Raw genomic sequence first — 26,801 nt, 5'->3', positions numbered from 1 at the left:
ATGCAGTTTTGTAAATGGGGTGGAAGCTTTAAAAATTCCCTTAAAATCAGGGGATTATTCGATTTATTTCAAAATTGGCATAAATAAGGATCTGTTTCGATGCTATCATCGTACCGAGTTACATGTGTATATCTTCAAAAATAAAAAAGTTATAGGCATTTTTCTTTTCCAATGCAAGTCAACGGCGGTTCTGTTGTCGATACCAGAAGTTAGTGAAATTGCATCTCCTTGGTGGCTCTTTGTTCTTAAATGGAAGTGGTTACCTGGTGCCTAGGAAGGACAATTTCATCACAGGAGATGACGGATTTATGATTTATGTATTAATTATATGTCTATACCACCCAATAGCTGAAGCTTCCCTACCATTCCAAAAAGGAAACCATAACCAGTCACACACTATGAAAGACTAGTGTTTGTTCATTTGGATTACAAGTAGGGTAGGGGAAAAAATCCCCTCTCCTCTTTAGTCTGGAATCAAAGGGAAGTGTTCTAAGCTAGGGTGAGCCTATTAAAAGAAGGACAGGGCTCCTGTATCTTTAACAGTTGCATAGAAAAGGGAATTTCAGCAGGTGTTATTTGTATGCATGTCACACCTGGTAAAATTTCCTCTTCATCACAATAGTTAAAGCTGCAGGAGCTATACTGCAGCTATACTGTGACCAGATTTAAAAGAGGGCAGGGCACCTGCAACTTTAACAGTTGTGATGAAGAGGCAATTTCACCAGGTTCCCCATATATACAAATGACACCTGCTGAAATTCCCTTTTCAATACAACTGTTAAAGATACAGGAGCCCTGTCCTCCTTTTCATTTGGTCAGCCTATCTAAGCTATCCTCACCCACGTGTGGGGTGGGGGCAGAGCATGGTTGATGGTTTGGCATACAGCAACGACACAGTTCTTGTCCGTTTTCAACCAGCCTAAGAAATCAGATCTCAGATAAAACAACTGAGTACATCACTGCATGATTACTTACCCTTGGAGCCTGATAGAAGGGGGCTTAGAGAAGGAGCTTGGGAAGACGGCGGCATGGAACATAGAGAAGACTGAACTAATGATATGGTCTCCTGGGCTATAAAAATTCAAAGGATAATATTGATCTCTCCTTAAATTCAAAGGGCATTTTGACTTCAGCGTCTCCCAGGCTGCACAGTGCAGCAGCAGCAAAAAGAACAGAACTAGGAGAAATAGCAAGCTGAGCATGCCTTATGGCTGTTCCGTTAGAACCCTCCTCAGATCCTCCCACAAGACTAAAGCTGTGGTCAGTGACTTATTATTAAATCAGATGGGGTCCAACCAGGGCTTCTGCTCTAAAGGGGATGAATGCTAAACCTCACTCCAACAGCATCTTGGTCTGCCCAAAGCCACAACCCGAGGTCTCGGTGGTGTGAAAAGTATTTATGGAATAATACATCCATGCTCGGCGAAAGGAATTGCCTCCTGTTGCATCTCATTCTGATGTTTATGTTATTGACATCAAAAGTATTTTTGGAGGGAAATCCCTGGCGTGGTGGCAAGAAGTAGAAGACTAAATTACCATGAATTTAATAATTATAACGTGAAGAATTCCCTCCACCGCATCCTAAACCCTCTGTGTGGGCTCATGCACAAGAGCGTGGCGAGAGAAAAACATGTTTGCCAGGAACTTATCCATCAGTGAAACAGGGGGAAAGTCATGGATTATTATTATTATTATTATTATTTATTTATATAGCACCATCAATGTACATGGTGCTGTACAGAGTAAAACAGTAAATAGCAGGACCCTGCCGCATAGGCTTACAATCTAATAAAATCATAGTAAAACAATAAGGAGGGGAAGATGCCCCAGGGTTCTTTACTGAAGAAAAACTCCAAAAACTTTGCAAAGTTGGGAAGGTTCTTCGAAAAGTGGGATATATGGTGTGTGTGGACGTGTTTTTAAATAAAATGAAGTCATACACATATATAAAAATGAGTATAATATAGTTTACATATCCCTCCCCCCAGAATGATTGAGGTACTTCGGGAGACATCATGGTGCACCTACTCATCTCATCTGGGATAGACAAATGTATTAAATAGTTATTTTTTCCTTAAAATCTGCTGAGCCATTTAGGCCAGAAGACTGCAGATGTTGTCACAAATGAACATTGTATTCTGCTAAGGTCAAGGTAGCCTTGGAAGACATCAGAACTTCCGGCAGCTTGCCAGCCTCCCTTCACATCAAAGAATCCACAGAGGGGAGAGACCGTACAACCTTTGAAGTATTTGAAGAGTGCTATCATGTCTCCCCTCCATCCTCTCTTCTCCAGGCTAAACATGCCCAGTTCTTTCAGTCTCTCTTCATAGGGCTTTGTTTCCAGACCCCTGATCATCCTGGTTGCCCTCCTCTGAACACGCTCCAGCTTGTCTGCGTCCTTCTTGAATTGTGGAGCCCAAAACTGGACGCAATACTCTAGATGAGGCCTAACCAGGGCTGAATAGAGAGGAACCAGTACCTCACGCAATTTGGGAGCTATACTTCTATTAATGCATCCCAAAATAGCATTTGCTTTTTTTGCAGCCACATCATGCTGTTGGCTCCTATTCAGCAAAAGAATACTTATAGCCTTATTTTTCGCTCTTCAAGGGCTTCCCCAACTCCCCTTCTTTTCTTCCGGGCTGGCAGGATTATGGGGTTTTCTTGGAAGGGAAACAAGTTCTGACCTTGAGGCCTTTTGTGGTCGCTGCTTCATAGAATCATAGAATCATAGAATAGCAGAGTTGGAAGGGGCCTACAAGGCCATCGAGTCCAACCCCCTGCTCAATGCAGGAATCCACCCTAAAGCATCCATGACAGATGGTTGTCCAGCTGCCTCTTGAATGCCTCTAGTGTGGAAGAGCCCACAACCTCACTAGGTAGCTGATTCCATTGTCGCACTGCTCTAACAGTCAGGAAGTTTTTCCTGATGTCCAGCCGGAATCTGGCTTCCTTTAACTTGAGCCCGTTATTCCGTGTCCTGCACTCTGGGAGGATCGAGAAGAGATCCTGGCCCTCCTCTGTGTGACAACCTTTAAAGTATTTGAAGAGTGCTATCATGTCTCCCCTCAATCTTCTCTTCTCCAGGCTAAACATGCCCACTTTGAAGTTTGTTTCTGTCTTCCAGGGTATTAGCTATCCCACCCAATTTTGTGTCATCTGCAAATTTGATCAGCGTTCCATGCACCTCCTCGTCCAAATCATTAATAAAAATGTTGAAGAGCACTGGGCCCAGGACTGAGCCCTGCGGCACCCCACTCGTTGCCTCTCCCCAGTTTGAGAAGGTTCCATTGATAAGTACTCTTTGAGTCCGATTCTGTAGCCAACTGTGGATCCACCTAATAGTTGTTCCATGTAGCCCACTTTTAGCTAGTTTGTTAATCAGAATGTCATGTGGTACTTTGTCAAAAGCTTTGCTGAAGTCAAGATATATGACATCCACAGCATTCCCACAGTCCACAAGGGAGGTTATCCTATCAAAAAATGAGATCAAATTAGTCTGACGGGATTTGTTCCTGACAAATCCATGTTGGCTTCTAGTAATCACTGCATTGATTTCAAGGTGTTTACAGATTGACTTCTTTATAATCTGCTCCAGAATTTTCCCAGGGATGGATGTCAGACTGACTGGTCTGTAGTGCCCAGGTTCCTCCTTTTTGCCCTTTTTGAAGATAGGGACAACGTTAGTCCTCCTCCAGACATCTGGCACCTCACCCGTCTTCCATGATTTTGCAAAGAAAATAGACAAAGGTTCTGAGAGTTCTTCCGCTAGCTCCTTCATTACTCTTGGATGCAGTTCATCAGGCCCTGGAGATTTGAACTCATTCAAGGAAATTAGGTGTTCTTTGACCATTTGTTTATCAATCTCAAACTGCAATCCTGCCCCCTCAACTTCTGCTTCACTTTTTCCAGGGGGGTCATAGACCCGCTTTTGGGAGAAGACCGAGGCAAAGTAGGAATTGAGCACTTCAGCCTTTTCTTTGTCGTCTGTTATCAATTTGCCATCCTCATTAAGCAGTTGAACCACCATTTCTTTCCTCTGTCTTTTACTACTCACGTATCTGAAGAAAGCCTTTTTATTGCTTTTAGCATCCCTCGCTAATCTCAGCTCATTCACAGCTTTAGCCTTCCTGACGCCATTTCGGCACTTCTGCGCCACTTGTCTGTACTCTTCTTTTGTAGCCTGGCCTTCCTTCCACTTCCTATATGTATCCCTTTTTGTTCTCAGTTCATCAATAAGCTTTTTGTGGAGCCACATTGGTTTCCTCTGTTGTCTTCTATCTTTTCTCCTTGTTGGAATTGTTTGTAACTGTGCCTTTAAAATTTCATTTTTTAGATACTCCCACCCATCCTGCACTCCTTTTCTCTTTAGGCTCCCTTGCCACGGGACCTTACTTATTATAGTTCTGAGTTTATTAAAATCAGCTTTCCTAAAATCCAGAGTACGTGTATGGCTATGCTCGACTTTTGTCTCCTTCATAATCAAGAATTCAAGTATGACGTGGTCACTTTCCCCCAGAGTTCCCATAACTGCCACTTTATCCACTAAGTCATCCCTATTGGTCAATAACAAGTCAAGGATTGCCGATCCTCTAGTTCCTTCCACCACTTTCTGTAGGAGAAAGTTATCACCCATACATGTCAGGAATTTCTTGAAAGGGCTGCTTTTGGCAGTAATGGTCTTCCAACAGATATCAGGGTAATTGAAGACCCCCATCACTACTACATCACACTTCCTTGAAACACTGGCAATTTGTTCACCTGATGTCTTCTGGCTCTTCTTTGGAGGAACTGTGATGCTCTAAGAGCACACTTTGAGAAGTTTGCTACTGGGTTTTTCCCTCCATGGCTGCCTTCCCAGTGCCGGTTCATCGCATGCTGGTGAAGTGGTGGACAAATCCTGGCAGGGGAGAGTTGCTTCCAGTTCAGCGTAGTAACTCCTCTCCTCCTCCACCCTGTTGCATGCCGTATATAGGAATTAAATGTCCATTTATTTTCTTGGGGTTGGGATAGGAAGATGCAAACAGGCTGTCTTCGAATCCCTGGAGGTTTGTTTGAATCTGAAATGCCCAGAGTGACGTGTCTCTTTCCTTCTTCCAAAGGAAGACTTCTGGTTCCCAAACCTGACCTCATTTTCCAGCTGGAGGAGGGGGAAGACCCATTTGTGGAGGACTCGGAAGAAGAGAGATCAACAGGTAGCTGCTTCTTGGGATGGGGAATCCTGGTCAGGTACATGAAGCTGTGAGTTTTCCTAGCCGGGATTTCTCTCTCTCTCTCTCTTCCTTCAGGCAATGGGAAGAAGAATGAGGAAGATTGCGAGGAACAGCGAAAGAAAACGGAGGCAAAACAGCTGTGGAAGGAGACATCCAGCAGGCCTGAAAGAGGAAGACCCCAAGGCCCCAAGGAAGGTCCCAAAAGAAATCAAAGGGAAAAGTCCCTTTTAGAGGCAAAAATCTTAGTTAGGAAATCAAGCCTTAACACACTCCAAAGTCTGCAAGATAGGGACAAAACATGGCAATGTCCACAATGTGGGAAGCATTTCAAGCAGAGCAGAAGCTTGACAATACATCAAAAGACCCACACCGGGGAGAAGTTGCATCAATGCAAGAGATGTGAGAAAAGCTTCACCCGAAGCACAGCACTTCGAGTACATCAAAGAATACACACTGGAGAGAGACCATATCAGTGCTCAGAGTGTGGAAGGAGTTTCACTAGGAAAGTGGGTCTTACATTTCATCAAAGAATCCACACAGGTGAGAAGCCATGTCGATGCGCAGAGTGCGGAAAGACCTTCAGGCACAGCACTGGCCTTATTGCTCACCACAGGATCCACACCGGGGAGAAGCCCTATACATGCCCAGAGTGTGGAAAGACCTTCAGGGACAACGGACACCGGAAAGGTCATAAAAAAATCCACACCGGGGAGAAGCCATTTCGATGCTTGGAGTGTGGAAACTGGTTCAGGCAGAGGATATATCTTACCTTACATCAAAGAGTCCACACAGGGGAGAAGCCCTATAAATGCTCAGAGTGTGGAAAGTGCTTTAGCCAGAGCTTAGGCCTTGCTTCTCATCTTAAAGTCCACAGTGAGGACAAGCCATATACATGCTCAGAGTGTGGAAAGAGCTTCAGTCGGAAGCCCTCCCTTTATGCTCATCAAAGCATCCACACAGGAGAGAAACCCCACCAGTGTTTTCAGTGTGGAAAGCAATTCAGACGCAAACGGGCGTTTACGATTCATCAAAGAGTTCATGCAGGCAAGAGGCCATATCAATGCTCGGTGTGTGGAAAGGGCTTTATTCGCAACACACACCTTAAATCACATCAAAGAATCCACACGGGAGAGAAACCCTATAAATGCCTAGAGTGTGGGAAGAGCTTTAGTCACAGCTCACACCTCAAAAGACATAAAGGAATCCACACACGGGAGAAGCTGTAGAACTGAATGAGGAAAGAAATTCAGTTGCAGGCTACGCTTGAATTCACATCAAAAGAATTCACAAGTCCAAAAAGCCCTAGAAATGTTCTGAGTGAAGAATAAGCCTTAAATTGCATCACCACTTCATCTTGAAATTTCCTCTCTTTTGGTAAAGGTCAGAAAATTCCCATGGTTCAGAGGTTTTGATTTTTCAAAGGAAAGATGAGAAAGAAGTTTCTGAAAGTTTCTGAAATGTGTTTTGCTTGTTGCCTCTATAAGTGTCCTATGCTCTCGTAATGTATCTTGTTATGCTATAAACATTTTTTTGGCATTTCTGAAGAAATAAACTAAATGTTTACAAAGAGGTGTGTGTCTCTGTGTTTATTTTTTAAATCACATTTTGGGTAAAATTCTATGCAACTCCCAGAATGGCTGACTGGGGATTGCTGGGTGGTGTAGGACTTTTTTCCTGTCTAAACATGGTGGCCTTACTGTCCGTACAAATTATCTGTTGGGCCTCAGATTAAGTGTAACATTCCTTATAGGTAATTCACACAAGCCTGGTTATAGACTCTGCCTATAACTGGTTTGCTTCTTATCTAGCGGCTCGTTCAATTGACGTGTTGGCTAATGGCCGCTCATCTTCCTGACTGTTAGAGCAGTACGACAATGGAATCAGTAACAGAGGGAGGTTGTGGGCTCTCCCACACTAGAGGCCTTCAAGAGGCAGCTGGCCAACCATCTGTCAGGGATGCTTTAGGGTGGATTCATGCATTGAGCAGGGGGTTGGACTCGATGGCCTTGTAGGCCCCTTCCAACTCTGCAATTCTATGATTCTATGAAAATACTGATCTATTTAAAGTAAAATTAATTTAATACTAGTATACCAATACTTACATTTATTTAAAATCGCCTGGTTTTAATATGTGCAAATTTTTCAATAACAGTATTGAAATCTACATTGAAATCTCTCTCAATTGACAGTATTGCTAGGTTACTCCGTCTTTCTTGGGTCATTGTAGATCTCTGATACGTTTTGATTAATTTAAGTTTTGAGAAACGTCTTTCACAACTGGCAGTTGAAACAGTGATAGTTAGAAAGATTCTTAATGTCACAACAAAGTTTGTCAAAGTTTGTCAAACTCTCTCGCAGCTTCCTCTTGTACACCCACCGAAGCAAATCTAAAGCTGTCCAGTTAGCAATCCGCTCATCAGGATTGACTTCCTTATACAAGGCAATGATATGACAACCGATCACCTTGCAGGCTGCATTTCCTCCCAAACGGGCCTCTCTAGCACACGCGTCGTCCGCTGCTCTGTCCTCCTTCTGGATGACTTAGAAGGTAGCCAGAGCAGCAACGCGTGTGCTAGAGAGGCCCGTTTCGGAGGAAATGCAGCCTGCAAGGCCTTCCTGACCTGCGCGCAACAAGACAAATGCTGTTTAAGGGATGTGTCCTCCCATATTACTGAAAGGGTCTCTAAGTTTCTCATGACCTCAATGCAAATTAGAAAAATAACGTTGCAATGCTTCTGAGAGAAGCAACTCACCAAGCTGTATTTTGTTTTCATGTCACTTTTTATCTCTCCTTTGTATGTTTTGGTGTTGATTTTGCTGCTCTGTGACCGTAATAAATAACAATGAATGAATGGGAAAATGCTGTAAAATGTTACATGGCAACGTTGATTTGCCCCGTCTACACAGTTGGATCTACACAGATTTTAATTTTTTAAATTTATTATTACTACTTCCTTTCTTTCGTTCTTTTTGAATTTTTTGCACCCCTAAGAATTTTGCGCCCAGGGCAACCACCCCTGAGGCCCCCGGCCCCACGCTATGCCACTGGTTATTTCCCAGCTGGGCTATTGTAACCTTCTTCTGACCGGCCTTCCTTCTTCTCACATCAGTCCGTTGGTTTCTATTCACCTCTCTGCTGCTAAGATCATCTTCCTGGCTCGCCGCTCAGACCACGTTACTCCACTTCTGAAATCCCTTCATTGGCTTCCAATTCACCTCAGAATCCAATATAAGCTTCTCCTGTTGACTTCCAAAGTTTGTCACCGTCTAGCTCCTTCCTATCTTTCTTATCTCATCTCTCACTATTGTCCCACTCGTGCTCTTCGCTCCTCTGACGCCATGTTTCTTACCCGTCCAAAGGGTCTCTCCTTCCCTTGCTCAGCTTCGTCCATTTTCTTCCGCTGCCCCTTACGCCTGGAACGCTCTTCCAGAACATTTGCGAACTACAAGTTCAATTGCAGTTTTTAAAGCTCAGCTAAAAACTTTAATTTTTTCTTAAAGCTTTTAGAACTTGATTTTGATCTGACTTTTATACTGTTAGTTTTACTCTACCCTGTGCCTGATTGGTGCATTCTCTTCCCCTTCTTACTGTTTTATTATGATTCTATTAGAACGTAAGCCTATGCGGCAGGGTCTTGCTATTTTATTGTTTTACTCTGTACAGCACCATGTACACTGATGGCGCTATATAAATAAATAATAATAATAATAATAATAATAATAATAATAATAATAATACGCTGCCTCCAAGTCCAAATGACCTTGAGAATAGATTTATTTATTTATTTATATTTATTTATTTATTTATTTATTTATATTTATTTATTTATTTATTTATTTATTACATTTTTATACCGCCCAATAGCTGAAGCTCTCTGGGCGGTTCACAAAAATTAAAACCACAATAAAACAACCAACAGGTTAAAAGCACAATTACGAAATACAGTATAAAAAGCGCAACCAGGATAAAACCACACAGCAAAATTGATATAAGATTAAAATACAGAGTTAAAACAGTAAAATTTAAATTTAAGTTAAAATTAAGTGTTAAAATACTGAGAGAATAAAAAGGTCTTCAGCTGGCGACGAAAGCAGTACAGTGTAGGCTTTCCACCTGTGTTCTTGACCCTTGCCCCTCGTGGCTCATTACATCAAATAAGGAGGGGATCGCCGGCTGGGTCCAGGAGGTTGTAAATGCCTCCTTGAGAGAGGGAGTGGTGCCAGCCTCTTTAAAAGAGGCGGCAATTAGACCACTCCTGAAGAAGCCTAATCTGGACCCGGAGGATGTTAACAACTACAGGCCGGTGGCTAATATCCCTTTCCTGGGCAAGGTGCTTGAGCGGGTGGTTGCAGGACAACTCCAGGCACTCTTGAATGAAACGGATTATCTAGATCCATTTCAATCGGGTTTCAGGCCTGGTTTTGGAACGGAAACTGCCTTGGTCGCCCTGTGGGATGACCTCTGTCGGGAGAGAGACAGGGGGAGTGCGACCCTGTTGGTTTTCCTGGACCTCTCAGCGGCCTTCGATACCATCGACCATGGTATCCTTCTGGATAGGTTGTCTGAGCTGGGAGTTGGAGGTACTGCGTTGCAGTGGTTCCGCTCCTACTTGGATGGCCGATTCCAGAAGGTGGTGCTGGGGGATTATTGCTCTGTGCCGTGGCACCTAAGCCATGGGGTTCCACAGGGCTCTATCTTATCCCCTATGCTGTTTAACATATACATGAAGCCGCTGGGGGAGGTTATCCGGAGATGTGGACTGAGGTGTCATCAATATGCGGATGATACCCAGCTCTACCTTTCCTTTTCATCAAACCCAGGTGAGGCAGTGACTGTTCTGAACCAGTGCCTGGGCACGGTAATGGACTGGATGAGGGCTAATAAACTGAGACTCAATCCAGACAAGACGGAGGTACTGTTAGCGGGTGGTTCTTCTGTCCGGCGAGGTGATGTTTGCCCTGTCCTGGACGGGGTTGCACTCCCCCTAAAGGATCGGGTCCGTAGTTTGGGGGTGCTCTTGGATCCAGAACTGTCACTTGAGGCACAGGTGAACTCAGTGGCAAAGAGCACCTTTTATCAGCTCAGGCTGATATACCAGCTGCGCCCTTATCTGGACAGAGATAGCTTAGCTACAGTTATCCATGCTCTGATAACCTCTCGTTTGGATTACTGCAATGCGTTATACGTGGGGCTGCCTTTGAAAACGGTCCGGAAACTTCAACTGGTGCAAAACAGGGCAGCAAGGTTATTAACAGGGACTGGCCGGCGAGATCACATTACGCCAGTCCTTTTACAACTTCACTGGCTGCCAGTCCAGGTCCGGGCCCAATTCAAAGTGCTGGTATTAACATTTAAAGCCCTAAACGGTTTGGGGCCAGGTTATCTGAAGGAACGCCTCCTCCCATATGTACCTACCCGGACCTTAAGATCATCTACAGGGGGCCTTCTCCATGAGCCCCTGCCAAAGGAAGTGAGGCAGGTGGCTACTAGGAGGAGGGCTTTCTCCGCTGTGGCACCCCGGTTGTGGAACGAGCTCCCCAGAGAGGTCCGCTTGGCGCCTACACTGTACTGCTTTCGTCGCCAGCTGAAGACCTTTTTATTCACTCAGTATTTTAACACTTAATTTTAACTTAAATTTAAATTTTACTGTTTTAACTCTGTATTTTAATCCTATATCAACTTTGCTGTATGGTTTTATCCTGGTTGCGCTTTTTATACTGTATTTCGTAATTGTGTTTTAAACTGTTGGGTGTTTTACTGTGGTTTGAATTTTTGTGAACCGCCCAGAGAGCTTCGGCTATTGGGCGGTATAAAAATGTAATAAATAAATAAATAAATAAATAAATAAATAGGCGCCAGGCGGACCTCTCTGGGGAGCTCATTCCACAGCCGGGATGCCACAGCGGAGAAAGCCCTATTGAATCTATTCTATTGAGGCCTTCAAGAGGCAGCTGGACAACCCTCTGTCAGGGATGCTTTAGGGTGGATTCCTGCATTGAGCAGGGGGTTGGACTCGATGCCCTTATAGGCCCCTTCCAACTCTGCTATTCTATGATTTGGACTGCTGCATGCTCAAGGCATACTTTTGTAAGTAAATGGGACTCTGATTTAGATCCTAATATTATACAGAAGACACCTTAAACCACGGCTTTACCCACAGTGAATAAGGCCTTTTGCTTTATTCACCATGGTTAAAGCTGTGGTTTAAGGTGTCTTCTGAATGGGGCCATTGTTTGAAATTCTGTATTCAGTGTAGCTTGGGGGTTGTAGCACTTTTTTCCCAATCTTGCACCCTTACCCAATTAAGAACTTCTCTGAGAAGTCATCTTGCTCCCTGATGAGAACCTTTTTGTGTGTGTGTGTGGCATAACTTTCCCCAGATTTTCTTGCCATTACTGATGCAATGGATGTGAACGTGAAAGAATATTTTAAAAATCAGCTGCCACCCTTAGTTTTTGTTGTTAGATGTTCCTTTGTATTCAGATCGGGCCTCAGGACAATAACGTAGCACTTGGGAAGAAAGATGCAGCCCAGGAGCCCAGCACTGGAGGCCAAGATGGAGAAGACCTGCACGGCCACCATGTATTTCCCCTTGGTGCTCAGGTAGGAGGGCACAAAGGAGACCCAGACGCTGCAGAAGACCAGCATGCTGAAGGTGATCAGCTTGGCTTCATTGAAGGACCCAGGCAGCTTCCTGGCCAGGAAGGCCACCATGAAGCAGATGGCAGCCAGGAAGCCCATGTAGCCAAGGGCAACATAGAACATGGTGACAGACCCTTCGTTGCATTGCAGGATGATCTGTCCAGGCTGAGAGTGCATGTCAGAATCTGGAAACGGGGGAGAGATGCCCAGCCAAATGGTGCAGATGGCAACTTGGACACTGGAACAGGAAATGACAATGGAGTTGGCCAACATCTTCCCCAACCACCTCCTCACCCTGTTCCCTGGCTTTGTGGCCAGAAAGGCCAGGACCACAGTCACTGTTTTGGCCAACACAGAAGAAACGGCAACTGAGAAGACGATGCTGAAGGCTGTTTGTCGGAGGAGGCAGGTCGTTGTCCTTGGCTGGCTGATGAAGAGGAAGGAGGACAAGAAGGAAAGCAAGAGGGAGACAAGGAGAATGTAGGAGAGGTCCCGGTTGTTGGCTTTGACTATGGGGGTTTCTAGGTTTTTAATGAAGATTCCTAATATGAAGCATGTGGTTATGGATAAGAAAAGGGAAAGGGAAGCCAGGATGATCCCCAAATATTCCTCATAGGAGAGGAAAGTTATATCCTTGGGGACACATTGATCATGTTCCTTGTTTGGGTGCTGATGTTCCAGGCATCTGGTGCAAAGCTCTGCATCTGAGGAAGAGCAGAAGAAGAAAGGTGATTTGTTATCAACAATGTCTATCTGCATTTGTCTAGATTGGTGCAATGGTCTGTTTCTGAAGAGGAGGTGAAGGAGGAGGAGGAGGAGAAGAAGAGGAAAAAGAAGGGTGATTTGTGACCAACAGTATTTCATAGAATCATAGAATAGTAGAGTTGGAAGGGTTCTATAAGGCCATCTAGCCCAACCCCCCACTCAGTGCAGGAATCCCCCTAAAGCATCCCTGACAGTACTGTATCTGTCTGTGGAACAGATTTCTATTTTCCCCCCACACAACTAAGAAATGAGTTACATTTGAGAACATCTTTGAAAAACTCTCAGCGAACACATTGCAGTTAATCTCTGCCCCTATCCCTTTACCTTCCTGAGTAGAGATGGTCCCTTCCACGCAGAGAGCACAGTCGTAACAGCAAATGGGCTTTCCTTCCGGAATCACCTTGACGTGTCCAGGGGAGCAGCTTTTGGTACATCTTGAAAAAGGTGGGGTCTACCCAGGAAGACAAGAAAAATTGTCAGTGGAGTGTTTGGAAGCTCTGGCAGGGATAAAATCAAAAAGATGCCATCAGGGGAACCTCCCAGAGAGCTTCTTCTATGGGGCGGTATACAAATGCAAATAATAAGAATAGTAATAATAATAATAAAAAAAATTATGGAGGGCTGCATCAGGACTCGTGGCCCAGTTTGGGCTTATGGGCCTGAAGTTTCACCATTGTTGGGTTAGACTCACATAGTTCTTCCACACTGAAGGATCCTCATCAAGGTGGAACTCATGGTCTGGGGACGTCCGTCTCTCGAGACTCCCAACTTTCACTGGAACAACTGAGGTACTGGCTGGGGCAACCCAGGTCAACCAAATATCAAAGTTGGCTGTCAGTTCCCCGTCCCCACCCAGATGCATTCCATCCATTGAAGTGTTGGAAAAGCCAATTTTTCTCAGAAATGGGTGAAGCTAGAATGACAGAGAAAAAGCAGGAACTATGTTGGTTACCTCAGCACCGACCATGTTTAGATCGAGTGTTTCTTGAGCAGATGTCTTCCAAAGCTATAATGTCTCTGCTGTTGGGATTGAAATACATCAAACAAAGAAAAAGCAGAGGTCCATTGTTGAGTCTGTTCTGGCTGCTTTCGTATTTCGGGAAAGGCTGACATCAAAGCCACTAAACAATATACAGAAAAGTTAATATGCTCCCCAAAGAATTTCTGTAAACCGCCCAGAGAGCCCTGGCTATGGGAGCGGTATATAAGTGCAATAAATAAATAAATAAATAAATAAATAAATACACTTCCCTATGCAGATTTCAGGGGATTTTTGCTCGTTTGGTAGAGGAAGTCTACACTCATAGGATGGGATTCAGTATCCACTATGATTATTTGGAGCACCTCCTACAGCTGCTATCTGGTGGCCATGTCTACCCAAGAAGCTACATCATGTAGTGTTGTTCCCAGAGACTTTGGAGAATCATAGAATAGCAGAGTTGGAAGGGGCCTCTAAGGCCATCAAGTCCAACCCCCTGCTCAATGCAGGAATCCACCCTAAAGCATCCCTGACAGACGGTTGTCCAGCTTCCTCTTGAAGGCCTCTAGTGTGGGAGGAAGGGAGAACATTCGGGGAAAAGGTGTGGATAGTACCTGTAAGATTTCCCCCCAGACTGAACCCCACCAAATTGAGGGGGATTTCAATCCTTGTTTTGCCTCCCCCCACCCCAAATTTGATTTGAGTAGCAGCAATCCTAACCAAACAGATGCTACCTATGGGATGCGCAGCCAGTGAGGGTGCTGCAGTGATTTAAAGACCGCCTCTTTGCCATTCCTGTCCCCTCATTAGCTGCACCCACAACAGGAAGCACCTGACTACTTTCTTTCTCCTTCTGCTCCCCCCTCAACTCACAATGCCGTATCGAATGCCAAATGAGGTACAGTGGAAGGGAACAGAAGACAGAGCTGAGTGGTGCCCATCAGATACAGAAGCCTTAACAGGCCTCAGGAGTATTCTGTGCAAGGAGCCTCAGGAAATGGAAGATCTCCCCAGACCACTATGCCTCAAACCTCCCCAGAGTCCGGTTCCACAGAGAATGAGTCAAGAGCCATTCTGTTCTTTTTAGTAGGGAGATCTGTGATGGAAATTGAAATACCTGCCATGGCTGTAGCCTTGGAAGTTCCCACTGTTCTCCACCCACCATCCTCATACGCATCCTCATACGCTTGGATCTGGAAGAGTAACCCTCATGTAAGGCTTTCGCCACCATCTGAACGCTGTGGTAAATGCTGTAGGTGTCTTGAGACAGACTCTGTCGAAGCACATCCAAGGGCAATTCCTCTTTCTGTTCACATCTACCCTTCTGTTTCACAGACAATGTGTGTTTTGAAAAGGAACAACGAAATGCTTTTTCCAAGTAAGGGTTTGTAATGCGAGCCAGATCAACGTCGGCACGTTTCGGCCTGTTCTTTGTCTGGATTGAGAAGGAAAAGAACCAGTGGCTGTCCTTGAAATGGAAATTAGACTTCGACAACATTGAGGTGATGTCCCACAAAGCTGTTGTGATCCAGACTCTCCCTTCGGTAGATTTTACCCACAACTCAAGTGTTTGTTTTAGATAAAATATTCCATTATAGAAAGAACGTGTGTCTGCATAGAAAACATATACCTTGAACTGTCTCCATCTGAGAAGAAATTCAAGGGGAAATATCAGTACAGGTTTGGTCAGTTCTGGGAGTCTTCCTGAGACTGCAACACAGATACCATGCCAGGTGAGCAATGGTGTCAGCGTCTGCATGAACCTTTCCCCATTGTCATTGTCTGGAGCGAAGAGACCGATCCACGTCCATCTGAAATGCAGGAGCAGTTTGACCATCCCCAGGTACAAGTATTCATTTTTTGGAACCACGCGGTAGAAAAAAGGGAACTGGGTTTTATCCTTATGGTCATGGAAGACAAACCCATAACTGACCTAGTATCGGAAAAAAGACATGGATGTTTTACATATTACAAAGGGAGAAAGCACATTCAGTAGGGTTCTACAACCACTTCCACAGCACCCCAAGGATACCGTAGCTTTCTGCAAAGGAGAGACCATTCATTTGTGGTCCTCAAGGTTTATCTAGATTTATATACACTACTATCACGCCTACTCTTTCTTTTTTCCTAAGCTAAAATTCCCTTAAAAATTTGCATCTTTCCCCATTCCCACGTTGAGTGATATTTTTGGTAGAAAATATTGTTCGAAATAAACAAGTTTTCTTTTCTTTTTTTAGCTCCGGTGTACTTAGCTTTCTCCCAAATGATTATGCATGGGACTGAAGCCACAATTAGAAACATAGGTACATATAGGGTGGCCCTATGGAAAGGAGGACAGGGCTCCTGTATCTTTAACAGTTGCATAGGAAAGGAAATTTCAGCAGGTGTCATTTGTATATATGGAGAACCTGGTGAAATTTCATCTTCATCACAACAGTTAAAGCTGCCCTCTTTTAAACCTGGTCACAGGATAGCTGCAGGATAGCTCCTGCAGCTTTAACTGTTGTGATGAAGAGGAAATTCCACCAGGTGTGACATGCATACAAATGACACCTGCTGAAATTCCCTTTTCAATGCAACTGTTAAAAGATACAGGAGCCCTGTACTCCTTTTCATATGGTCACCCTAGTACATAGGACCACACATTCCATATGGCAGGGATGAAGGACGTTGAGCATAATCACTTTTATGCCCTTTATATCACATCTGCAGCCTTGAGACATCCTTCATAGTTATTGTCTTCATTTCCCAAAATACAATGCAGTAGTCATTTTTCTCCTCTTGTTTCCATCATAAGACACTTGGGGCATATGAGGTTCTGGTTCCTCTCTATTTGGCCCTGGTTTGGCCTCATCTAGAGTATTGCGTCCAGTTCTGGGCTCCACAATTCAAGAAGGACGCAGACAAGCTGGAGTGTGTTCAGAGGAGGGCAACCAGGATGATCAGAGGTCTAGAAACAAAGCCCTATGAAGAGAGACTGAAAGAACTGGGAATGTTTAGCCTGGAGAAGAGAAGATTGAGGGGAGACATGATAGCACTCTTCAAATACTTAAAAGGTTGTCCCACAGAGGAGGGCCAGGATCTCTTCTCGATCCTCCCAGAGTGCAGGACACAGAATAACGGGCTCAAGTTAAAGGAAGCCAGATTCCGGCTGGACATCAGGAAAAACTTCCTGACTGTTAGAGCAGTACGACAATGGAATCAGTTACCTAGGGAGGTTGTGGGCTCTCCCACACTAGAGGCTTTCAAGAGGCAGCTGGAGAACCATCTGTCAGGGATGCTTTAGGGTAGATTCCTACATTGAGCAGGGGTTTGGACTCGATGGCCTTGTAGGCCCCTCCCAACTGTGCTATTCTATGATTCTATGTCTACACTGGGCAATATCCCAGAGATCATCTCGGGATTGTCCCTGTGTATCCACAGGATGCACAGGGGATCCCAGGAGTAGGGATGGATGATCCCTCCATTTCCCCGGAATATCGCCATACCCTTTTTTTCCTCATGTTTTCCCGCGGTCCGGGGATGATCCCGAGGACCATGGGTGGTGTGGCCGGCTGTCCTGGCTTCTTCCCTCTTCCCCATGAGTAGCAGGCGACCTCTGAGGCAGGAAGCCAGGATGGGAAGAGTCCAGGGCCATTGGGAGTGGGGTGGGAGAGGGGTAGGGCTTTTTTTTTAACTTACTCTTTCGCTGGAGGACGCATGCCACTTGTGAACACAGGAGAAGGATCTCATGATTAGCATATCACGAGATCCTCCTCTCTCCCAGATAGCCGGAAAGTGTAGACATGCCCCTGGTTACTTGAAGGGGGAAAGTTTAACATGCCGTGTATAACCAAATAAAAGTCTTATTGATATGATGATGATTTAGTTATTTTATTATTTATTAATTAAAACATTTGTATTGCACACTACATCACTGGGATCTTAGGGCAGCATACAGATGAGGAGGAGAAGGACGAAGAGGAGGATTGGAAATGTGTTCAAAAGCCATATAAAGACAGAAACAAACCATAGCTTCTCCACCCCAGAGAGTCCTTTAAAGCAGTGGTTCCTAAACTTTTCCAGGTAACTGCCCCCTTGGTTACTCAAACTCATGCCCAGTGCCCCCTGCCCTACACTATAAAAATCATTATTCAGAATAGCGGTTTTCAACGACCCACTAAGGAGGATAATAACAATTAAATTCAAAACAGTAACAATTAATTGAATATTTTGTCAAAATCTAATTACATTTTTTTTAGTTTTTTCAATTAAACGTAATTGATGAACTTGATCCAGTGATATCATCTTTTCAAAGTCTGATAGTCATTTAGCAAGGATATTAGACCTCACATTTAGTAACTAGGGTAGAATACCTCACTATTCTGTAAATTCTTAATGTGATGGATGGGCTTGATGAAGGGATGCCAGTTTCTCAAGGTCTGGTTTAAAGTCACTTAACATGAGCCTTAAATCATCACGTTTAGTAATCTGGAGTCGATTTCTTTGCATGGAGAGAAGTAGGCAGACCACACTAAAACCACATTTCACCAAATATGATGTTGGAAATGCAACCAGGAGCTTCTGAACCATCTTCCATAGAGCAGGATAGTGATCAGAAATTTCCTTCTGTAACCAAAACTGGTATGATTTCTTAAACTTTGGCTTCAGCTTAATGCCATTTTGTAGCTCAACTGGACCCTTTAAATGGGAGGCACCCACTGCAGGCTTGCTGAGGGAGGGAGGTCAAAGAGATCAAATGCCTCTGTTTTGGTGCTTTTGAAGCATTTCAATTCACCGTTAAAAGGACTCTTCTTAAACGTTATTAATACATGTGTGGATTCTTCCCCTATATGGCTTGGGACCAAACTACCTTCTCCCATAAAAATGTCCCTGGGTTTTAAGACCTTCTGGAGAGGCACCTCTCAGAAAAGACAACCTCGAGTGACCCCATGCCTCTTAATGCCCCCCTATGCAATCCCACCCCCCCAATTGGGCGGTACCGCCCACTTCGGGAACCACTGCTTTAAAGCAAAGCACAATTCGATTTCACCCACCCACCCCTACCACCCTCCATTCCTACCTGTGGGATTTTGTAGATGTCCAAAATGGTTGAAATATGGGTGGAGATTTCAGAGTCTGCCCCTTCTACAACAGCCAACAGGCCATTCTGTCTGCCACAGCCGTAGTTTGGAATATTCTTGTGCCCAGGAGACAGCAGATCCAGCATGGCGTCATATGTGATTCTTGCACTGTAATAGTTCTCGTAGTTGTTGTAGCCCAGGGTGATGTTGGGTACGAGCCTGGGATTCTGGTTGATCTCATGGATGGCAAAATAGAAGGCCAGGTCATAGAAGGAAACTTCCTGTCTTTCTCTGAAGCAAAATATACATATCAGATTGTCACCCTGTGTTTAATAAAACATTTTGACAGACATATCCAGGCAATATAACAATCCTTTTTTTTTTTTTTAATTTTTTAAACATACACATTACATTCACATAAAAAAACCAGCAACAACAACAACATACTACATAATGTTCAATTTTGAATACAAAATATCTTATCTTAATAACATAATCAAATAAAACCTACAAGTGCACCCCCCACCCGGGATCTCATTCCTGATTCCAGAATCTCATACTTTCTTCTGCTGGTGGTTTCCCACTTCCCTTAGAAAACACAAACACTAGGAACTGTTTCCAAATTCCTTCAAAATCATTTGATTTAGCTATACCTCTTCTCCATTTAATATTACTTGTTAATTTATCATTAATAGCTATATCCCATATTTCTTTATACCATTCTTCAATAGAATATTCCCCTTGAATCTTCCAGTTCCTAGCTACAATCAATCTTGCTGCAGTCAGCAAATTCGTTATCAATTCCTTGATTTCCTTTTTACATTTAAAATCTTCTTCAAATAGTGATAGCAATGCAACTTTTGGTGTTCTTTCTATCTTCATTTCCACAATTTCTTCAATCTCCAAAAACACCATCTTCCACAATTTCTGAACATAATTACATTCCCACCACATATGCAAATACGTTCCTTTAACTCCACAACCTCTCCAACAATTTTCTGATTGCTGATTGTTTATCTTATTCAATCTAACCGGAGTTAGGTACCACCTCCATACAATTTTATAATAATTCTCTTTTATTCTTACTGACATATTTCTCAACGCTCTTTGTTTCCATAATCCCTCCCAACCCTGTTTTCCTATTTGTACCTTCAAATCTGTCTCCCAAACCATTTTACCCGAATTATCCACCGTCCCTTCCTCCACCAATATTCTATATATTTCACTCATCAACCCTTTTAAGACTGTTCTTTTCTCCCTTTCCTTATCTTTTTTAACTATTAATTCTTCAAACTTTGTTAATTCTCTACACTCTCCATTATCTCTAACCCACTTTTTAGTCTATTGTTCTAATTGCCTATAATTTAACCAAGTTAACTTTTTATCCTTCAGAACCTCTTCCATATCCTCTCTTGTACTCATTCCCCTTAACCAATCCCTTAATTTCATTTTATTTTTTTCTATTAAAACTTTACTTAATCTACTCTTTAGTTCCTCCGGGAAATTCTTCAACAATATTACCGGTGACAAAGGAGAGCTGCTTGGCAGCAGCACCCCTTTATATTTACTCCAAATTTCCCAGTGAGACCTCAAAAGCGGATTATTTATACTTTCCACCCATTTTTTTCCCTTCCATAAAGAAGACATTTTCTAATTTAGTCTCTATATTACTCATATTCTCTTCTTCCATCCAATCTAATTCCCCTAATCCTATAATTGCCTCCACTATATATCTTAATCTATTAGCTACATAATATAATTTAAGATTCGGGAGACCCAATCCTCCCTTTTTTTGGCTCAAATACCATTTACTTTTGTTTACCCTTGCTTTCTTATCACCATTACAATAATTATTTATAATCCTTTGCCAACTTTTTAACTCTAATTCTGAGATTTTTATTGGTAACATCCTAAACACAAAATTAATCTTTGCTAAAATCTTCATTTTTATTAATGCTATTCTTCCAAACCAAGATAAATTTAACCTTTTATACTTTTCCAATTTTGCTAAAATCTCTTTTTTTAGCACATTTAAATTTTCTTTCTCTAAACTCTCTAACTTCTGCATAATTTTTATTCCCAAATAACTAATCTGATTCTTAACTCTGATCTCTCTTCCCCTTCCTTCCCAATCCTTCTCTTCCTTTTTAGTATAATTGAACAACATCAATTCTGATTTAGACCAATTTATTTTTAACCCCGTAATATCCTCAAATTCTCTCAATAGTTGTTTAATTCTCCCCATCTTCTCTATTGGATTCTTTATCGTCAACAACGTGTCGTCTGCAAACATATTCAATTTAATTTCTTTCATACTACCTATCCCTTCAATCTCCTCATCTTCTCGTATTGCATTCGCCAATAATTCCATTACCATTACAAATAGGACTGGTGAGAGCGGACAGCCTTGCCTTGTCCCTCTGGCTAGTCATATCTTATCTGTCACACCATCATTTACTACCACTATGGCTGTATTTTGAGAGTATAACTGTTCTATTATCGCTTTAAATTTATTTCCAAATCCCATTTTATTTAAAACCATCTTTAAAGCTTGCCAGCTCACACAATCAAAAGCCTTAAAAATATCCAATGCCAGAATTCCCGCTTTAACCCTAGACTTATTTATCACCTGTATTGCATTTAATACTCTTCCCACTAAATTAGGCATCTGTCTACCTGCCACAAATCCACATTGGTCCTCCCCTATATATTCCTCTATAAATTTATTCAACCGCCTTGCTAAAATAGTTGAAAAAAGCTTAGCATCCTGGTTTATTAATGAAATAGGTCTATATGAATCAGGGACAGTCAAATCTTTATCTGGTTTTGGTATTAAAATTATTAATGAATGTTCCCATGATTCTGGCGTTCTATCCCCTTCCAATATGGAATTATACAAATTTATTAATTTTGGTATTAAAATTCCTTTAAAAACCTTATAATATTCTGGTCCTAAACCATCTACCCCCGGTGATTTACCCGGCTTCAAATTCTCAATTACTTCTTCTACTTCTCCTTGAGTTATTACCTTCTCCATTAACTCTTTATGCTCTATTTTTATTCTCTTCTTTATATATTTTTCTATATAAGCTTCCAACTTTTGTTTTTGAGTATCCTTTCCCTTATACAATTCCTGATAAAACTCCTGAAAAATCTTTACTTTCTCTTTCATTGTATGACAATACTTCCCTTGTTTATCCTTCAAAATCCCTATCCCGTTCCTGGCTTTTTCCTTTTGTGTGAGCCTGGCAAGCACTTTAGAATTCCTATTACTGTTTTCAAAATACTCCCTTTTCATATATATTAAATTCTTTTGAACCTCCTCTAAATTTAAATTTTCTAATTGTTTTTTCTTTGCCTGTATTTCTATTAATTTATATTTATTTTTATATTGCCAATAATCTTTCTCCATTTTCTTAATCTCTTCCTCCAATTGTTCCTGCTCTGCTGCTTGTTGCCTTCTTAAATTACACATTTCTCTAATACATATCCCTCTCGATACTGCCTTCATGGTATCCCAAACTACTGCCCTTGACGTTCCTCCCTTCTCATTAATTTCCCAAGCCTCAATCAATTCTCTCTGCATTTTTTCTACCACCTTATTATACTTTAACAGTTTTGTGTTTAATTTCCACCTAAACGCTTCCTTATAATTCTTTTTGACTGTAAATTCTAAACTTAACAAAGCATGGTCCGTTACCTTTATTACCCCCATTTCCATTTTACAAACCTTACTTGCAAACTCTTTTGAAACCATTATATAATCTATTCTAGAATATGTCTGATGAACTGGGGAGTAATAAGAGAATCCCAGATTCAAGCCATTCAGTAAACGCCAACAATCTACATAGTCTTTTTCTTTAACTAGTTTATTTAATATAGTAATATTATTTCTTTTTTCCACATTTGTGGGGTTTGATCTATCCACTCTATTATCCATTACCATATTAAAATCCCCAGCTAAAATTAGAAATCCTTCCCTGAACTCCTCTATTTCATTAAATAAATTCATAAAAAAATCTCTATGTTTCTCATTAGGGGCATAAACATTTACTAATGTATATTGCTCACTTTCTATTTGCCCCTTTATCATAAGATATCTACCATTATCATCCTTTCTTACAGTTTCCATTATGAATCCACTTTTTTTTGAAATCAAAATTGCTACTCCATTTTTTTTTGACGTCCCTAATGACTTTTCATAATAAACAGACCACCTTGTCCGGATTTCATTTACGCCATCAAATTTTTGGTGTGTTTCTTGCAACATGATAATATCCGATCTTTCTTTATTTAACATTTGTTCTATTCTCCTCCTTTTCACGACTGCCCCCAGACCTTTAACATTGAGCGTTGATACTTTAATATTCTTATTCATAATCTCCCTTTTGATTTTCCTTCCGATCCCATGTGCTCTGCAACTCATAAACATAAACAACAAATATAACAATAAACCCTGAACCCCCCTTCATCCCCCACCCTCCCCCTAATAATCCCCCCAACCCCTCTCCCCCCCACTACTTTCCCCCTCCCCATATCCCCGTGAGTCTATTACTCTGGCCATCTAACTTAGGGGAGAGGGGGGAGGCGGGGCCCCGCCCCGACGGCACGATCTCTGTATTTAATTACTTATCATTAATTATCTCATAACAACATTCCCCATTTACCCCGTCCCAGACGCCCCGGCTACGGCTCCATTCTCGTCTCCAGCTCCAAAACTTGCATCCTTAAATAACCCCAATCTCTTCAGCAGCTCCTTGCCTTGCTCCAGAGAGGTTACTCTGTAATCACCCCCAGCAAAAGAAAACTTCAAAAAAACCGGGTAACCCCAAGCATATCTCACTACATTCTTTGTTAATGTTTCAGTTATTTGCTTAATGCTGCGCCTCCATTGAAGTGTCTGCTGACAAAGATCGTTGAATACTTGCACTGTTTTGCCTTTATATTTAATCATGACCATAGCCCTCAATTTCTTCATCACTTCCTCTTTTTTATAGTAACTGCCAAATCTCACAAGAATGTCTCTGGATGATCCTCTATACTTTGCTCCTCCCACGCTATGGATCCTTTCAATATCACCGTCTTTTATATCCAAATCTGGCATCATATCGTTGAACCACTTCAAAACTGTTTTTCTCAAATCCTCTCCTGGTTCTTCAGCGAATTGTTTAATGCGCACATTACAATGCCGTTCCTGATCTTGAAGTCGGATCAGCTGTAGATCTTGATTTTGCAATTTTACCTCACAGCTTTTTTCAAAAACATCCTGTTTTTTCGCAAGTGCTTTAACTTCCACATCCAGCTTCTTTATCTCTCTATCATTCTCCGCTATCTTGTCTGCTAGCGCCCCCATACGGGCAGCCGCTTTTTTTTCATTCTCATCCATCTTCTTGCTCAAAGTGGCAGTGCTGTCCAGGATCAGTTTTTTCAATTCTCCCAATGCAGCTGAAATTGGCTCCGTGCCAAAACCTTCAGCCATTTTATTAGACCCTTCTGAATCACTTCCAGAACTTTGTAAGTCTTTTTCAACAGGCACTTTCTCAAGACGGGCCAAATTATGGTTAGAAGGATGAGTTCTTTGCCAAGTAGCCTTCCCCGGGTTTTTTTCCCCTTTTTTTCTAATATACGGCATGGATCTATTTTTAACTCAGTCAATGTCCCGTTTACAATCCACCGCGTCCCTCTTCTTAGCAGATAAAGACCTTATTCTTCGATGTTTTTTTATTTAAAAGGGTGAATTACTGCTCATTAAACCTTTCTCTCAGATTAGGGGTATATAAATCATCAGTTTATCAGACTAGAAGACAGGAGAGCTCTAACATTCCAAACATTCCAAAGTTCGTTTCGCTTCTAGCTCCCCCCTCCTTCCGTCTGCTTGCAGCCAGAGAACGGGCTGTTTTTCTCCTCCTTAATCTGAGTTTGCTTCCAAAAAACAGGATTTTCACCCTCTCTTAACAATCATAAGCATCCTCCTTCACTTTTATTAACGACCCATGCCTTTTTAAATGAGATAATAAGCTTTTCAGATCCCCCCCTCTCGGGAGCTCTCAAGAAGAGATCTTACCCGTCATGACGTCCGGCTCCGCCCCACAATATAACAATCCTGCTTTTTAAAACTTTTTTATGGTTTTGGATATTTGTTGTTTATTCGTTCAGTCGCTTCCGACTCTTTGTGACTTCATGGCCCAGCCCACGCCAGAGCTTTCTGTTGGCCGTCGCCACCCCCAGCTCCCCCAAGGTTGAGTCCGTCACCTCCAGAATATCACCCATCCATCTTGCCCTTGGTCGGCCCCTCTTCCTTTTGCCTTCCACTTTCCCTAGCATCAGCCTCTTCTCCAGGGTATCCTGTCTTCTCATTATGTGAACAAAGTACTTCAGTTTTGCCTTTAATATAATTCCCTCAAGTGAGTAGTCTGGCTTTATTTCCTGGTTTGAGACATGATAGCACTCTTCAAATACTTAAAAGGTTGTCACACAGAGGAGGGTCAGGATCTCTTCTCGATCCTCCCAGAGTGCAGGACACGGAATGACGGGCTCAAGTTAAAGGAAGCCAGATTCCGGCTGGACATCAGGAAAAACTTCCTGACTGTTAGAGCAGTACGGCAATGGAATCAGTTCCCTAGGGAGGTTGTGGGCTCTCCCATACTAGAGGCCTTCAAGAGGCAGCTGGACAACCCTCTGTCAGGGATGCTTTAGGGTGGAGGGGGTTGAAAGTACCCATTGAGCAGGGGGTTGGACTCGATGTACGTCCTTTCCATCTCTGCTATTCTATGATTCTATGATTTTCTGAAAAAGAAGCAGCCCTCCAGGCCGTATCATGGGGGGGGATCTACACTACTGCTTTTAAAGCGCTTTAAAGCACTTTGAAAACGTTTTGAAAACTGTATATGCAGTGTGTCCTGGGCCCCAACAGTTGTTCAAACTGTTATAAAGGGCTTTAAAGTAGGGGTGTGCACGGACCCCCCGCTCCGCTTCACTTGCAGATCCGCCATTTTTCGGAGCGGGCCACTCCGCCCCACCCCCGCTCCGCCCACTTCCGCTCCGCTCCGCTCGGAGCTCCGGATCCGGATCGGAGCTCCGTTTTTTCCCCCCATAGGGTTGCATTGAAAGCTAAAAAAGTAAACAACTTTTTTTTGTTGAAGTTAGAAACCTCATGTTTGGCACCATGACACCTCATGGGCGTATACACACACATGCCAAGTTTCAAGGCAATCCCATCATCCCCTGATTTTTGGCAAATTTTTGAAAATTGGGCACCCCATTCACACCCCTTGGGATAGCTCCGTCAATTTGCATGTTAGAAACCTCAAACTCGGCACCAGGACAGCTTATCCATGTGTCCACAGGGACGCCCACAATCAAGGCAATCCCATCATCCCCTGATTTTAGGCGCGGCTTAACTCACCCCAAATTGTCCCATTCTACAACTATGTCAATTTGCATGTTAGAAACCTCAAACCCGGCACCATGATAGCTTATCCACGTGTCCACATGGACGCCAAGTTTCAAGGCAATCCCATCATCCCCTGATGTTAGGGGAAGTTTTGAAAATCGGGCACCCCATTCACACCCCTTGGGATAGCTCCGTCAATTTGCATGTTAGAAACCTCAAACTCGGCACCAGGACAGCTTATCCATGTGTCCACAGGGACGCCCACACTCAAGGCAATCCCATCATCCCCTGATTTTTGGCGTGGCTTAAACTTTTTAACTCACCCCAAATCAAGTCCCATTCTACAACTACGTCAATTTGCACGTTAGAAACCTATCCTTTGGTCCCATGACAGCTTACCCATGTGTCCCCATGGACACCAAGTTTCAAGGCAATCCCATCATCCCCTGATGTTAGGGGAAGTTTTGAAAATCGGGCACTCCAGTATGTCAGGGATTTAAAGTTGCAATGCAGACAGCTCAATGGGGCCAGTTCAACTTGATAAAGTCTAAGTGAGCGCAGGAAGGACTTCTCCCCTGAGTCAAAGCAAGACACATACACCATCCCTGCAAGGCGGGAAGGGGAGAAGGGAGGGAAAGCAGGCAGGCAGGCAGGCAGCATGCATTGTAGTGCCGCAAGGATGACTTGAGCACTAACGCATAGCAAACCAACCCGTAAGTGGGCGCAAGGAGCAAGTGAGGCAAAG

General features: G+C 42.9%; 2 protein-coding genes across 2 annotated transcripts in view; one reads left to right on the top strand and one right to left on the bottom strand.

The window, feature by feature from the left end:
* Positions 1-26,801, bottom strand: part of LOC134396274 (zinc finger protein 420-like) — a 647,156-nt gene that overhangs the window by 353,167 nt on the left and 267,188 nt on the right. The window lies entirely within an intron of this gene.
* Positions 1-26,801, top strand: part of LOC134396998 (zinc finger protein 501-like) — an 84,791-nt gene that overhangs the window by 6,168 nt on the left and 51,822 nt on the right. The window contains exons 2-4 of the mRNA XM_063123611.1: positions 5,103-5,195; positions 5,289-5,408; positions 5,862-6,228. Of these exons, the coding sequence (XP_062979681.1) occupies positions 5,103-5,195; positions 5,289-5,408; positions 5,862-6,228 (580 nt within the window). The remainder of the gene's footprint in view (positions 1-5,102; positions 5,196-5,288; positions 5,409-5,861; positions 6,229-26,801) is intronic.

The sequence above is a fragment of the Elgaria multicarinata genome, chromosome 3 (genome assembly GCF_023053635.1).
Source record: "Elgaria multicarinata webbii isolate HBS135686 ecotype San Diego chromosome 3, rElgMul1.1.pri, whole genome shotgun sequence".
NCBI lineage: Eukaryota > Metazoa > Chordata > Lepidosauria > Squamata > Anguidae > Elgaria > Elgaria multicarinata.
The sequence above is the reverse complement of the archived record's forward strand: the minus strand, read 5'-3'. Positions and strand labels throughout refer to the sequence as shown.